This window comes from Tachysurus vachellii, chromosome 12 (genome assembly GCF_030014155.1).
Source record: "Tachysurus vachellii isolate PV-2020 chromosome 12, HZAU_Pvac_v1, whole genome shotgun sequence".
Lineage (NCBI taxonomy): Eukaryota > Metazoa > Chordata > Actinopteri > Siluriformes > Bagridae > Tachysurus > Tachysurus vachellii.
The window spans coordinates 7,345,180-7,360,678 of NC_083471.1; the positions used below are offsets into that span (position 1 = coordinate 7,345,180).

Consider the following 15,499-nt stretch of genomic DNA (forward strand, 5'->3'; position numbering starts at 1 on the left):
TAAAACTGATCTTATGATGCATAATTTACACTTTAACACACTGTGAGTTTGTTTGTTTGTGTATGTGTGTGTGTGTGTGTGCGCGTGTGCTCATTTGCATAAAACGAACAAATATATGTAAAAATAGGTGTCCATGACCCTTTTTTTTTTTGAAAAGGAAAACAAACAAGACTTTAGAGGCCTTTCTGTTTGTTTACTTTCTCATCTCCTTGCAGGTAACAGCAGAGGACGAGAGGAAGGATGAAAGTGTCGCTAACGGTAATGTTCACGTACATTCACGTACCGTACATTGCTCACCTGTGTCATCATCCAGCAGTGTACAGCTCTTTGACAGTGGGATCTCCACACTCTCGTGGAAGCACGCTGATCTAATTAAAATGAAAATGCAATTGAGAAGCAGCTGGTAAACGGCAAGGGGAAAAAAAACCGTCTCGCGCTCTTTTTCTTCTCTAAACCGAGTGCTCGCTTTGTCTGGCGCTCTTTTGTGACGAGCGCGCTGCGCAATCGGGAAAAGGAAGCGAACGTGAATGAGAGAGAAGACGTATGATAATTCACCACGCCGGCTTTCTATCACCCTCAAGTCATTGTGGAGACGTCAGTGCGCTGATGCTAATAACTGCTTTAATGGGATATGATGGCTGGCTGAGTGCCTCTGCTATCACCATTACACTCATCTCTCTCTCTCTCTCTCTCTCTCTCTCTCTCTTGCCTGGTTTTGTAGTCTTTCTCCTTTTAAATAGCATTGCACAAACAGACAGATACCCACCCACACACACACACACACACACACACACACACACACACACACACACACACACATTATCACTTCTATCTCTCTAATCGTGACTCTGCACTGGCCCCTCATCACGACAGGCCAATTACATGCTTTCCTGCAGAGCCTAGTGTGTTGCTTAGTAACACCTGGAGTGAGCTAAATGAAGCAGGATCTGCACCGGCTTCTCTGGAACATCTAAATTACTGCTGCTTCCTTCTTCTTCTTAGCAGGCCAGGCTTCAGTTCGGAAGTTTGGAAGAACAAAGGCGTCTAGAACTCATTATGATCTCGGAAGACCATCAAGACCTTTAGTCTGTCCTAGACTGAGATGTGAGAACTGGAGTATGGATGCCAGAGCACATCAACATACCAGCTTGGACTCATTGTCCAGTTTAATAGGAACATTTGGACATCGTGCGGTTAGCTAAAACGTCAGTGTCGCAGCAATGCAATGCAAAAAACATGTTGCTGCTGGTCACGAGCTGGTTCAAATCAAAATAAAGAAAATGTCTGATCTCTGCCTTTGGTATGGTTGTTGCTACCAGATGGCCTTCAGAAATGGCTGATCTCCTGCTGGGATTTTCACACACCACTCTGTAGAGTTTACACACAGAATGGTGGAATGGTGTGAAAAACAACAACAAAAAACCTTCAGTAAGAGACAGTTGTTAGTGTGTGTGTGGAAACAGCTTGTTGATAACAGAGATCAGAGGAAAATGTCCAGATGGTTTGAGCTAACAGAACAGGAATCTGACGCGATCATGAGCCCAGACTCATCCAAATTGGACAGATAAAGATCGGCACAACTGTCCAACAAAAAAGTGGACCACCGTATAACGTACCAAGCGAGTGATCATTAATCTGTCGTATATCGTGCTTCTATATACATTCATCCTTCTGACCAATAAGATTTGAGAATTCAACCTCGCTGTGCTGTGTACTGAAAAAAAACCTCACTGAAATCATGAACACAAACGAGCACATTGTTTTGAGGGAACAAATAGGATTATTCTGTCTTATTTCGTCCACTAAAACGCTGGTAAAAAGTAAGTACAGGTTGTTAAGTTAATCCACACCTCTGCCTTCAAAGCTATCGTGTAATAACACGGCACACAAGTGCCAACACTATTATTTAGTTGATGGATAGGCTTAAAATAGAGCTCATCACCATGGCTTATCCTAATTCAGAGCAAGACTGTAGCAAAGCTCTCCAGTTCTGAAGCCAAACACACACATTAGTGCTGGCCTGCTCTCACACTGCTACACACCTGAATCCACTCATGAAGCGGACAAACCGACGTGGGTTAACGTTCATCAGTCCAGGGAAAATGTTTAAAATTTTTAAATGTATTTTGTCACAGGATAATCCCATACCTGTAGAAATCAGTCGTGCAGATATTTTACATCTGTACAAATTCTGACGCTGATCTATAAACGATCAGTGAATAAAGTGACAGTGGTATTCATTGTAGCCCTAAAACAGGTTCTGATCCTATCTATCTATCTATCTGTCTGTCTGTCTGTCTGTCTGTCTGTCTGTCTGTCTGTCTGTCTGTCCATCTTACCTATGTTTCTGTCAGATCCTGATTCGGGTCCCAAAAAGGAAACCACAACGGAGAAGGCCAAGTTTCAAGAAACATGGATCCATGTGCATGACTTCCCCAAGTGCTTCCAGTGAGAATCACTAACCTCTTACATTGAGCTTGATTTCTGTTCCCAGTCAAGTCCCTCTGATTCCTCCTTCTGTGTGTCTTTTTAAAGGACGTTGCTGGTTTTTCACAAGGAAAGCAGTTTCCCATTCCAGTTTCAGAAGTCAGAATTTAAGGTAAAGGGTTATTTATACTTTCACTAAAGGATCTGGGCTCATATTCCTAAAGGATTCTTAGTGTAAAGAGTTTCTCCTAGTGACGAAATTTTTAGAAGGAAAATCCTTAGAAATGTGGGTGTTTCCCCATAAATTAAATAAGCAAAGATAAAATAAATACAAAACAAAATAAAAAAGCAAAGATAAAATGTATTCATAAAGCATCTTAACCCTTAAAAGAGCTCTTAAGGTCAAAAAGTCTTAGGAGTAGGGAGGAGGACTTTTAGAGTTTATTTACCAGAGGAGAAAATGGCCAAAAGGTGAAGAGGGAGAAGAAATGTACAATATTAAATAATGATAGCGAGTTAATAAGATGGTACAGATTATATCGTGTGGGGATTTATTTTTGTGACCAATCATATTCAAGGAAACATCTCTGACACAGCGCAGAAATTACATATATATATATATATATATATCTTCTGCCGCTATGGCATTTAGAGCTACGCTAACATCTCTAAAACAGAGCTGAAATGCCATAGCAGCAGAAATGTTATCATTTGTCTCTATGACATTTCTGCTCTGTGTCGGAGATGTTTACATTTACATTTACATTACATTTATTACATTAGTAACATACAGATGTCAAAGCAGCTCTAATATGATCTGTCACAAACGTAATCCTTACACGATATATTGTCTCAAATATCATAACATAGAGACTAAGTAAAGGCTTATAATAGACCATATTTTAAAAGCACTCTTTTTTTATTTACAACGAATCACAGTCTTTAAAATAATGTGTCATACCTAGTAACCGTGTTAAGCCCCGCCTCCTCTCTAAGATAAACGTTGTTGTATTTTCCTTACTCAGAGTTGCTCTAAGATTGCTCCTGAATCACTCTGAAGATAAGATTCCTAGTTAGAAATTTTTATGCTAAATAAAGTATTAATTAAGTAGTAGGTATTAGTATCATATCAAAACAAAATGCTATGACATGACAGTTTCAGATACTGTTATTCTCCAGCTTGGGTTACTGCGACTAAGTCTAAGTGAAGTCTATGTACATAAATGTAATTAAATAAATAAATGAATAACAACGACGTGTATGTCGAGTGTAAGCATCGGCGGCTGTTTATCTGTATATTTTCAGTTGGTGCCTTACATGAGCTACTTCCATGACTTTCGTTCGAATGTTGGATAACCTCAGCTAGCTAGCAATTTTTTTTAAACACAAAGCTCTAAAATCTTTTATCTTTTAGCTCTTAAATCTACACAGCAATTAACAGAGCTGAATTTAACACTGAGTTAGCCGACGCTCATCTCGACAGAGCCATCGGATATTTTCAGAGATTAGTTAACTAATTTAGCTAGCTAGTTAGCGATCCTTTGAGTAAATACATGTTTAAGCCATAAACTAAAACAAAATAGTGCTAAGTGAAGAGTAGAAGAAGGACATATCTGTTTAGTTGGTCTAATTATTGATTGATTGATTGATTGATTATTTCATCCATCCATAGACATAGACACATTTAGCTCACAGCATGTACCTGTATGGCTTTAACACCTGTATATTTGCTTCCACTGGACTCCACACATTTCCACAGCATTTTTCTGTCTATGTTTCCCTTAATCACTCTATTCCTTTCTCACTCTCTAAGGCACAAGCTGAGAAGGACCACTACTTCCTGTCTGTAGATAGCCTCCTGCCTACAGAGATTCTTATCTGTTTCTCAACACTGATGCGTTGGGGAGATAGCATTCACGAGGGTAAAACACACGCACACGCGCACACACACGCACACACACCAATACTGTCTATGTTTTGTACTAAAGGTGAGGATATTGTATATTGTACATGTATATTATATGACTTCTCTGTAGAAAAGGACATTCTCCCCAGACCTGGTCACCTGGGTGTTGAACCTTATTCCTGGAAGAGCGTCCAGTTTCAGTTTCCCCTTCTGATCATCAACACCTCGTCCTGCAAAGCAGCTGTTCTTTCCCTTCCACCAGGGTAAGGCAACTCATAACCTTAAACGCAGAGGTCGATGTATGACTAACTTCTTGTGCATGCACTAGGCTCTTTCGTGAAAGATGCTTAGAAATATTGTTGCTAGGCAACATTCAAAACACTATTAAAAAAAAGACTAAAAATACAATGTTTTCCACACAATAGTGAAGACAGTTAAAACTTTCCTGCTACTAAAACCCCAGTAACTAACCGGTTACTATGATAGCAAGTAGTTAGCAATCGGATGTTTCCTTAGAATAACTGCAACCGAATAACTAAGAGCTACAAGCCAGTTTGATTCAGCACCAGCGTTGGTCTGTTGTGATACAGACTTTAAGCTTTTTCTGTTTACCAAGAAACATTCCTCGAATCCTTTGCAATAGATTCCTCCGTGTCGTCTTCAGAGAAACTGCTGCATTCAACACATAGCGCACTGCTGAAGCTAATTTAGGTTAAATTAAGTTGCCGCCACATCACTGGCAAGTATTTTGTGCAAAATATATTTCTTAGTCTAATGTAACGACACCATTTATATCAGCATCGTGTCTATAAGTTTGGTTTTAGCTAATCAGTATTAGATCGGTGTGTTGTTTAACGGTTTCCAACAAGCGTTTTGGACTTCCACCAGCTGTTATTTTTTTCTGTTATACAGTTTCTGAAACATCTTAAGACTAGAATTAAGAAACCGTGTGAATGTGAACGTTGCCTGTACACTCTGTATGTTCTGTTTCTGATAATGAAGCTCTCTGAGGAAACCCTAGAGAGGGAAAGAGATGAACCAGTCTGCTATTTCTAGCTCCATAGTAGCCTAAAAGTAGGGGGCCTACATTCAGAGGTCAGAATGCTAGCATAATGCAAATTTATCAGACTATGGAAAGAGACGATTGGAATAAGGTTTGAATTTATTGTCATTAATGTGATGCATGAACCTCTACAGTCACAATATCTCTGATTCAGCGTATCGTTTCAAATATTATGTGTGCCGAATGAAAACTTTACAGGAATCAGGGATTAACTTATTCCTCAGATGACATTTTCACAGAATGGAGAATGTTTTTATGCTGTGTAAGTAGGCCTTTTTCAAGCTTGCGCTAATGGACTATTACTTTTCAGGCGTCATGTTCTCCGCTTTAACGTGTGGGTGCAGTTCGGTTTCCACGTGCAGCTCTACAGCAAGACAGAGTTCGTATTCGGAGAAGAAGAGGCAGTGATGCCACACCTAGAAAAGGTATCCAGCTGGAGGACTGTTAAAGCTTCATATTCTATACACCACTTAACTCAATTTTGACTGACAAAAGAGTCAATTCAAAAGAAAGAGTCAATTTTAAAGAAAGCCAACTTTCCAAAAAAAGAATTCATTTTAAATCAGTTAACTTTAAAAAAAAATAAAAAGTCAAAACAGTTCATTCTGAAAAAAAAAAAGTCAACTTTAAAGAACTTTCTAACTTTAAAAGAGTCAACTTTAAGGAAAAGAATCAAATGTAAATAAAACTGTCAATCTTTCAGTAAATGAATTTTTGTACCTTTTGGAAAAAAGAAAAGCAACTTTAAATATTTCAACACATGGACATCACACCATGATATACTAAGTCACCGAGTATAACATTCTCATCTTCATCTAATCTGATGTCAGTAATCTCAGTAATGCTCAGTTCAGGTGTTCAGAGAGGTTCAAGTTCAGGTTGGTGTTTATTGTGATGTGTAGGACAACGCTCCTACGTTTCAGACGATTCATGGACCGTCTCTTTCACCTGCTCACTGTCTTTCTTCAGGAGAGTCTGAGGTTCTGTGAGCAGGCTCTGTCAATCCTCAGAGCTCTTGGTGAAATGGTCCGATCCTTCACTAACGCAGAGGAACTCCCATCAGCCACCAGGGCGCTGGAGGAGGCTCTGTGCCTGCCGTCCCTCAGCAAGCTAGCAGTCAGAGAGCACTGGAAGGTTGGTGTCTCACACACACATACAAATGCGTCTTGTCACAAGTCACAGTTTGTTGTGCTCAACAGGACTTCAGTCATGCGGTGTACCACATGTTTTGCCATGTACTGGAAAGAAAGCTGACGTCTGAGGAGCAGTTTGCATTGCGGAGCCTGACAAGAGAGGCCACACCTCACTCCGGCGACACAAAGGACACCGGTGTGTGTGTTATTCTGGGTTTATCAAATCAGGAACATCTCTGTAGAACATGTATGCTGTGATTATTGATGTTTTTGTGTCCTGTGTGTTTCAGATGGTGTTCCAGAGGGCTGGAATGGTAGGCAGGCCACAGAACAAGAAAAACATGCAGCAACAGTTTTGCAGGCTGGCTGGAAGGGCTATCTGGTGAGAGAACTTCTCAATGCTGCAAGACCAGGTACCATAACCCTGCTTATTATTACTGAACTGTTGAAACATCACAAAAACCTAGATAAAGAAATATCACAAGTAACTCTGACTAACCCTGAGGTTAATGGATAATATGATCAGAGCATCATCTTGATTTGTGTGTGTGTGTATGTGTACACATATATAGACACACATGCACTCAAGCTGTCCAGCTCACACTTATCAGTTAAGCTGCCAATCATTCTAAGTAAGAACGACAGCCCGGAGAACAACACTCGTCTCTTTCTGCGTTTTCTTCTTTTCATCTATCTGGATCTATCCCTTCAAGCATTCGTTCCTCCTCTCGCTGACACGCTGATGGATGTCAAAGAATCAAAACAGATACTGGACAGATCATGGAAACTGCTTAAAAATAGGAGCAAATTTGAGAGAGAGAGAGAGAGAGAGAGAGAGAGAGAGAGAGAGAGAGAGAGAGAATTAATCTATATGGACAGACCAGTGTTATTATCCAAACTCAAGTATATTACACAAAATCCAGACTATTTAATATTCCTTTTAAAATATTCATTCTTGGCTCAGGACTGAAATAAAGCACACTTTTAAATCACTGCAGCTGATTTGCTCAGATATGGACAAACATTAAAGGTGGGGTCTCCGTTGTTTGAGAAATGCTTCAGAAAACTGCGTTGGGCCACCAAACAAAACAAAAACAAAACTAACGTGTAGCCAATGAGCAGAAAGGGGCGTGTCTTGTCATTATGGGTGGAGAGAGTGTTCAGAGCGCATGTGTGACATTAGCAGAAAGCGGTTTTAACATTGACATGGAGGATAAAAACAAAGAAAGAAAGTTTGTTTTGGTGATTTCAAATGTCAACATTGGCTTTCAAACAACGGAGACCCCACCTTTAATGCATGCACCTTCACTAACCGCTTCCTCCTGGTCTGGCTTGTGAATCAAACTCTGCAAACTGTGTGCAAGTTGCTTATGAACACTTTTACACAGCAAGGCTACCTATCTAAATGTTTTGGGGTGGTGGAAGGAAACTGAAGAACACAGAGGAACCTCATGTGGAAAAGAGAAGAAACTCCACATAGACCCCAGTAACCCAAGCTCTGAAAATGTCTGAGCTTTCATAAATATTCTTCACTTTTCTCTTACATCTGTAGCATGTTTAAAAATAATATATCTTTTAACAAACAGCATGATGATTTATTTGTGGTGGTGGTGGGATGGGGTGTTGTTCAGGTTCTGAGGAGAATCAGAAAGTTGCCAAGACTCTGTTAGAGATGTGGGATTCTGTGGAATCGGACATGGAGCGGCATGCTGTGTTTTTACTGAGGTAAATTACATATTTTACCATCTGCTGGTGTTGTTTCTAATGTGACTACATCTCAGTGTACTGTTTTAGCAATGTTTTGCTTTGGTGCAGTTAAATTTATACAGATGGTAGCTGATGCAAAAAGCATTGCATAGTTAGATGTGTGTGTGTGTGTGTGTTCTCTTGGAAGGTTCATGATCATGGACAACGAGCACCTATTGGACTCGTATCCGTGTGGTGGGGATGAGTGGACGAAAATTACCTTCACTGAATACTCTGTCCCTGTCCAAGAGACCACCAGTCCCTGGGTCCTGCTATTTAGGTCAAATTGCACAAGAAAAGATTTCAACATTGACTTAAATCTGAAAAGCCGATATCATTGTTACCATAGTTTAAAAATGTGTGCTGTTATTAAGGTTTCTCATGTGTTTGTCTGTGTACAGGGAGGTGTTCCATGTTCCAAAAGCCATATTACTTGTGCCTAAGATCTACTCATCGTTTCCATGTCACCTTCATGTCGTCAACAACAACACTGGGGAGGAAGTACCGACATTCTTCAACGGTGTAATGCCGTTTACGTACACTTCAAATAAGGTGTGTTTACTGTGTTTATGTGTGTGTATGTGTATGTGGTTTTATTGATATGACACTAAAACTGCTGTAAGCTGCGGAGATCTCTGGAGGTGCACTGGATCTGCCATCATAGTGGAGCTGCTGCAGATCGGACATCCGACAGATGCTTGAACAGAATGAATTCTGGGCCATGACAACACCTTGAGCTCTTAAATTTTTTTGAACAGCATTAATTTGCTGAAAAAGGCCAATTGCATACACATACTTGGTTGTCCATGGAACTCATCAGACCAGCAACTTTCTGCCACTTCTTCAAGGTGCAGTTCTGAAGCTTGTGTCCCCATTGTCTTAAGCCTTGTTTCCCCAGAGATTCGTCACACACTCACCTGGTTGTCCACAGGACTTATCAGACCAGACAACCTTCCTCCAAAGTTAAGATCAAAAGCTTGTGTCCCCAGAGATCTGGTGCACACCCACTTGGTTGTCCATGGGGCTCATCGGACCAGGCAACCTTCTGCCACTGCTTCAAGGTCCAGTTCTGAAGCTTTTGTCCCTATTGTCTTAAACCTCGTTTCCCCAGAGATTCGTCACACACTCACCTGTTGTTTCACAGGACTCATCAGAAAGTCAAGTTCAGATGAGTTCACAGGACTCATCGGACCAGGCAACATTCTCCCACTGCTTCAAAGTCCAGCTCAAAATACTGTGTCCCTATTGCTTTGGGTGATAAACAACCTGCCATCGGTTTGTAGTTTGCACCTTCTCAGACCAGAAGGTACTCACCACTGAACACTGTAAACACCTCTTCAACCCTGAACATTTAGGAGATGCCCCTTGTCAGAGTTCCTCAGGTCTTTACACTTCTTCCCTTCTAACTTTCTCCTGCAACCTACTACATGAACTGAGTATTTGCTAACTATGAGAAATATCTCAGACCTTGATATGCACCACTGCTATGACACAATCTATGTTATTCAAACCATCTGTCAGTGATCATAATGCTTTGGCTCATTAGTGTATTTACTATAGATGGGTAACAAATAAAAGAACAAACATTAAGCGTCCCATTAAGGGGACGAGCCACCACAAGCTGCTTTAGTTCCCTTGAACTGTACTGGCTGATAAACACCATCCAGTCTATTTTTTAGTATACAGTTTGTGTGTAATACGTAGTGTATCATCTGTAGGCTGGCTACACATGTGTGGCGTACACTAAAGGAACGACTGTAGCAGGAGGAACGTGTCGCCTGCGTCTGATCAGTTCCCGAGAGCAACTTGCCCAGATGGAAAGACAAGAACTGGTCAGCAACTTCATAGTGAAAGAGTTCAAAGATTACTACTTACCTAGCAAGAAGAACGTCATCTGCAGGTCTGACCACATACACACACACAATTGTGTACATTTTTGTTAAGAAAGCTAAAGCCCCGTGAGACAATACGTACTGTATTTAATGATGTGTTCAAATTTATTTGAACAATTTCTACACAAATGTACAATATAATAAGGACAAACCCTGTCACTGGAAACCCTGTCAAAAATAATTCCCTCCCGTTGAACCAAACTGTACCCTGAGAGATAGAACACAATGCTTTATTATAACACAAAATATTTTCAGTTCATAAAGGGACAAAGGCAAGAGTGCTAATCATACTGCTTTATTTTTACATTTGTGTTCGTGATAAAATAGTGTGACATCTGTCTTTCAGGCATGCGCTGAACGTCTTGAGCGACGTACACATCACGGTGCAGTTCCAGGCTTCAAAGGAAGATGTCTGTGTTAAACTCAGCATCCTGGACCATGAGAAAGAGGTGGCCAGCAAGACAGGCCAAGGACACGTTGTTATCCCTGTGTATTGCTTTTCAGCTAGTGGAGGTGTGTTACATGGCCATACAGTACAATTACACACACACACACACACACACACAGTGTGGCAGAACACATTTTAAAGTTTTTTTCACTCATAATACACTATAGAGGCAAATGTTTGACCATTACATCTTGTTCACAGATTTATTCTCCCCTCTTAGCTGTTATAATAATTTCCTCCACTCCTCAGGGAAGGCTTTCCACTAGATGTTGGAGCGTGGCTGTGAGGCTATATGTTCATTCGGTGCATTAGTGAGATAAGACACTGATGTTGAGATATTGATCCCAAATATCTTTAGTGGGATTGAGTCAGAGTCAGGGCTCCGTGCAGGACACTCGAGTTCTTCCAGTCCAACCTTCACCTTCACACCATGTCTTCATGGAGCATGCTGGAACAGTGTTTGTGGTCCTGGTGAAGGGAAAATGTTATGCTACTGCGTACAGAGACTTTCTATACAATTGCGTGTTAACATTTTGAGGAAGAACCACATAGCTGTGATGGTCAGGGGTGCACACACCTATAGCTATATAGTGTACAAAACACTATTTTAAGTGTGACATCAGTGTCAATGTAAATGAAGCATCCATAGACAATGCTGTGTGTGTGTGTCTAGGGGTGTGTGTCTGTGTTTCTTTCATACCCCCGGTTTTAAAGGGTAAAGACTTAGTGACCCATAAAAACCCATGAATTTAATAAGTAAATAAATGATCGACAGCTTGTGTTCCAGCCCTCCTCATTCTATTGGTTGTTATTCTTTTCAAAACTTTACATCTCCTCAGTTGACATCTTACCCAAACTGACAACCACTCTCTTAGTTTCTTAGCTACAGCCTGACACTGGCAGTTCCTGTGTATTTATAGAGTGTTTATCCATCTGTATCTGTGTGTGTGTGTGTGTGTGTGTGTGTGTGTGTGTGTGTGTACATGTGTGAATGTGCACCAGGTTCCTCAGGCAGTGCCGTAGAGAAGGCGGGGGAGAGTCAGTCTCAGGACAGCCCTGGAGGGGATCACAATGAAGGCAGAGGAGCCTCTGAGTGCCAGCCTGCCCAAACAGTAACTATCAATACAGACAAATCCTATTCATCACTGTCTGTGTGTGTGTGTGTGTGTGTGTGTGTGTGTGTCAGAGGGAAGGAGTATAATGTCTTGGGGATCTTTTTGCTTTTTGGTGACAGCACATATATGGTTGTATTTTTGTCTCTCTCTGTGTGTGTGTGTGTGTGTGTGTGTGTGTGTCAGCATCATAAATACATTCTTCAAGCAGAGGTGCTTTACAACAGCTGGCCTTTGGATGACTCACTGTCAGGCTTCATCCAAACTCTAAGAGATAAGGAGAGCAACGAGCTGCGAGGTGAGCACGAGCACAACAGCCAATCACGATCACACTTCTGTTAAACCAATCAGACAAAGGTGTTAGTAGCTGAGAGACACATTAGTGCATCAAAAATGCGGAAATGCAACGAGGACTTGTTTATGGTGACACTGGGCAACAAAGTTCTCTTCTGTTACATGTCGTGTTGCTATTACACGCTTGTGCTCAAAAGTTTGCATACCCTGAAAGAAATTGTTAAACATGAAAAAATTGACGACTAATACAAAATATTTTTTTTCTTATTTTAGGATAGTGATCACATGAATCATTAATTATCACTCTTTTTTTAAAACCTAATTAGTGTGTATACATAAATAGTCAGTGAATAACTCAGCTCATGGGGTGATGCACTGACTTGGCAGGACACTGTACCATGGGGAAAACTAAAGAAATGTCAATGGACCTGCGTAATAAGGTAGTGGAACTTTATAAAGCAGGAAATAGATGTAAAAAGCTATCTCAACATTTAAAAAATACCAGTCAGTACTGTTCAAACTCTGATAAAAAGGTTCTGCTGATACTAAGCCACAGTCAGGTAGACCAAGTAAGATTAACCCACTACAGCCAGAAAAACTGTTTGGGATATAAAGATAAACCCTAAAGACCTGCATGGTCAAGTTGCCAGGAGAAAGCCATTACTGCACCCATGCCACAAAAAGGCCCGCCTTCAGAACATCAGACAGAACCTAGACAAGCCTCACAGCTTCAGGAGCAGAGTCATTTGGAGTGATGAGTGTAAAGCTTAACAACCATAAACAGTATGTTTGGAGAGGCGTTAACAAGGCCTACGGTGATACCTACACCATCCCCACTGTAAAGCATGGTGGTGGATCTCTTATGGTTTGGTCCGCGTGAGCTCCAGTGGCACAGGGAAGTTAGTAAAAATTGATGACAAGACGAATTCAGCATGTTATCAAAATATACTGGCAGACAGTTTGCATTCTACAGCATGAAAGCTCATGTCATGTTCCAACATGACAATGATCCAAAGCACAAGGCAAGGTTGACCCTACAATGGCTACCGCAGAAAAGGGTAAAGTTTCTGGAGGCCATTACAGTCTCCTGACCTCAATATCATTGTGCCACTTTGGGATGATCTCAAACGTGCAGTTTCTGCAAGACATCCAAAAAATGTACAGGAACTGGAGGCATCTCACTAAAAAAGAATGGGCAGCTATATCACCTGAGAGAATTATGGACCTCATGCACAATTATTACAAAAGACTGTATATTGTATTGTGGGGCAATACACAATATTAAGAACTAAAGGTATACAAACTTTTGAACAGGGACTATTTCCTTATTTTCTTTTTTGTTGTGTTTTGACTGATGATTGTGCCATTCTGTTATGCCGTACATATTACCTTGCACATTTTCCAAAGGTATGCAAAATTTTGAGCACAACTGCATGTCCCAGTACTTACATGAGCTGCATCACAAAGTACTCCACACTACACACTACTGTATGTATTCTTTATAATAATATAAAACACTAACCTTTTATTTACTAACATGAAGTATAAACCGTTTCCCAGCCGACTGCCAAAACATCCAGAACTTGTAACACAACACTGCTAGCTTTAGCAGAATATGAAGAATTTTATAAATGTATAAAAATATTAATATAATCACACATCATGGGCAAGTTTAAAGGGCCTTAGTAAAATGTCCCATCCTATGGAGTGTCGTCGGCCATCTTGGAAAGCTTTTCTTATCCAGTGTCAGCGCTTGGTACAGTAGCTCTTCCCCTCTTCCTCTATGTAAACAAAGCTGTGAACACTGAGTGCATGAAGTATCCAGGGTTCCACACTAGAATAAGTGAATTATCTTGGTTTTTGTAGTGCACCTCTTCTTCCTCTTCCTCTTCTTCTTCTTCCTCTTCTGTTTCTTCTTTTTGAAACAAAATGGTGCAGAATAGTTTATAAGTGTGATTTGGGACGCGACTAATTTCTTCTGCTACACACTTAAATGTATGGATTTTCTTCATTGTGTGCATAGATTAAGTGGAAGAATTGGGACACAGCATGTGAGTTTTATTATGTAAACTCATGAAGGGAAACAGGGGGACACGGTGGCTTAGTGTTTAGCACGTTCGCCTCACACCTCCAGGGATGGGGGTTCGATTTCCGCCACCGCCTTGTGTGTGTGGAGTTTGCATGTTCTCCCCGTGCCTCGGGGGTTTCCTCTGGGTACTCCGGTTTCCTCCCCTGGTTAAAAGACATGCATGGTAGGTTGATTGGCATCTCTGGAAAATTGTCCCTAGTGTGTGATTGCGTGAGTGAATGAGAGTGTGTGTGTGCCCTGCGATGGGTTGGCACTCCGTCCAGGGTGTATCCTGCCTTGATGCCCAATGACGCCTGAGATAGGCACAGGCTCCCCGTGACCCGAGGTAGTTCAGATAAGCGGTAGAAAATGAATGAATGAATGAATGAATGAATGAAGGGAAACAAGGCACCGGTGTAAACAACCAATCACAAGATGAGGGTGGAGCCAGGATTTAAAAATAACCGAACCAATTGAAAAATATATTTTAATCCCAGCTCTGCTATATTAGAAGCGTATTTTACAAATCATTACTAGAAATTTAAATGAATTAAGCATTCCTGAGTCAATGCATTTAAACAATGTATTGAAAATGTCATTGTGAAAACCCTGATTCTGTGTTGTATAAAGATTCAGTGAACTTGGTTTTAAAATAAGACTTTTAGTTAATTCGCCCTAGATCTTGAAGATTACTGGAAACTTGTAAGGACACAAGATAAAGAAGGTTTAATAATAACAACGCAGGTTTGTTTGTTTATCTTGAATCCTGCATGAGACCAAATCTCATTTCATTTAAATAAGCACAATAATGTGAGATAAAACTATCAGGTCTCATCTGGACTTTTATGATTTAAATCCAGTTTCTTTGTTTTCTCATCAGACCGGAAAATATTGTGCCGGTCTCTTTGAGCAGAGAACCACAGACATGATAATGAAACACAAATAAATTCTGCCGGAGGTCTGATTTTGTTCGGTGACCCACGGCAGGTGGGATGAGGAATAATCGCCTCAAACATGTCATGATTTGGAGCGATGCGGTAGACGGGGAAGGAGAAGCTCATTGAAATGGAAACAAAAGGAAGCGTAGGAGTAGTTAGTGTATTCTTGGCATGGTGTTGATGTTTGGGGTGATGATGAAAGGGATGAAAGGTTTTTTAGATGATCATAGGAGTGACCTCTCATTAGAGTAGATTTTGTGGACTTTCGTTCCTCCTCATCGTGCATGCAGATCTCCTGATGTCCCTCCTGATGCAGTTTATGGGCTGCGTCTCAATCAGCTCTCACACCCCTGTTCACGTAGTAAACCAGAGCATCATGTTTGTGCACTGTTAATGACTCACTCCACATCTGGACATTGATGACTACGTTCTCATTTCTCAGCATATATTCTTCTTGGTTTTTTTTTCTGGT

General features: G+C 40.8%; 1 protein-coding gene across 1 annotated transcript in view; it reads left to right on the forward strand.

Annotated features, from left to right (window-relative positions):
- The window catches only part of adgb (androglobin), a 42,100-nt gene that overhangs the window by 17,195 nt on the left and 9,406 nt on the right, over nt 1–15,499 (forward strand). Inside the window, exons 13-28 of the mRNA XM_060883337.1 lie at nt 216–258; nt 2,355–2,448; nt 2,536–2,599; nt 4,241–4,349; nt 4,464–4,596; nt 5,707–5,821; nt 6,366–6,530; nt 6,596–6,725; nt 6,820–6,942; nt 8,161–8,254; nt 8,424–8,555; nt 8,677–8,827; nt 9,994–10,175; nt 10,514–10,680; nt 11,618–11,727; nt 11,914–12,025. Of these exons, the coding sequence (XP_060739320.1) occupies nt 216–258; nt 2,355–2,448; nt 2,536–2,599; nt 4,241–4,349; nt 4,464–4,596; nt 5,707–5,821; nt 6,366–6,530; nt 6,596–6,725; nt 6,820–6,942; nt 8,161–8,254; nt 8,424–8,555; nt 8,677–8,827; nt 9,994–10,175; nt 10,514–10,680; nt 11,618–11,727; nt 11,914–12,025 (1,924 nt within the window). The remainder of the gene's footprint in view (nt 1–215; nt 259–2,354; nt 2,449–2,535; nt 2,600–4,240; nt 4,350–4,463; nt 4,597–5,706; nt 5,822–6,365; nt 6,531–6,595; nt 6,726–6,819; nt 6,943–8,160; nt 8,255–8,423; nt 8,556–8,676; nt 8,828–9,993; nt 10,176–10,513; nt 10,681–11,617; nt 11,728–11,913; nt 12,026–15,499) is intronic.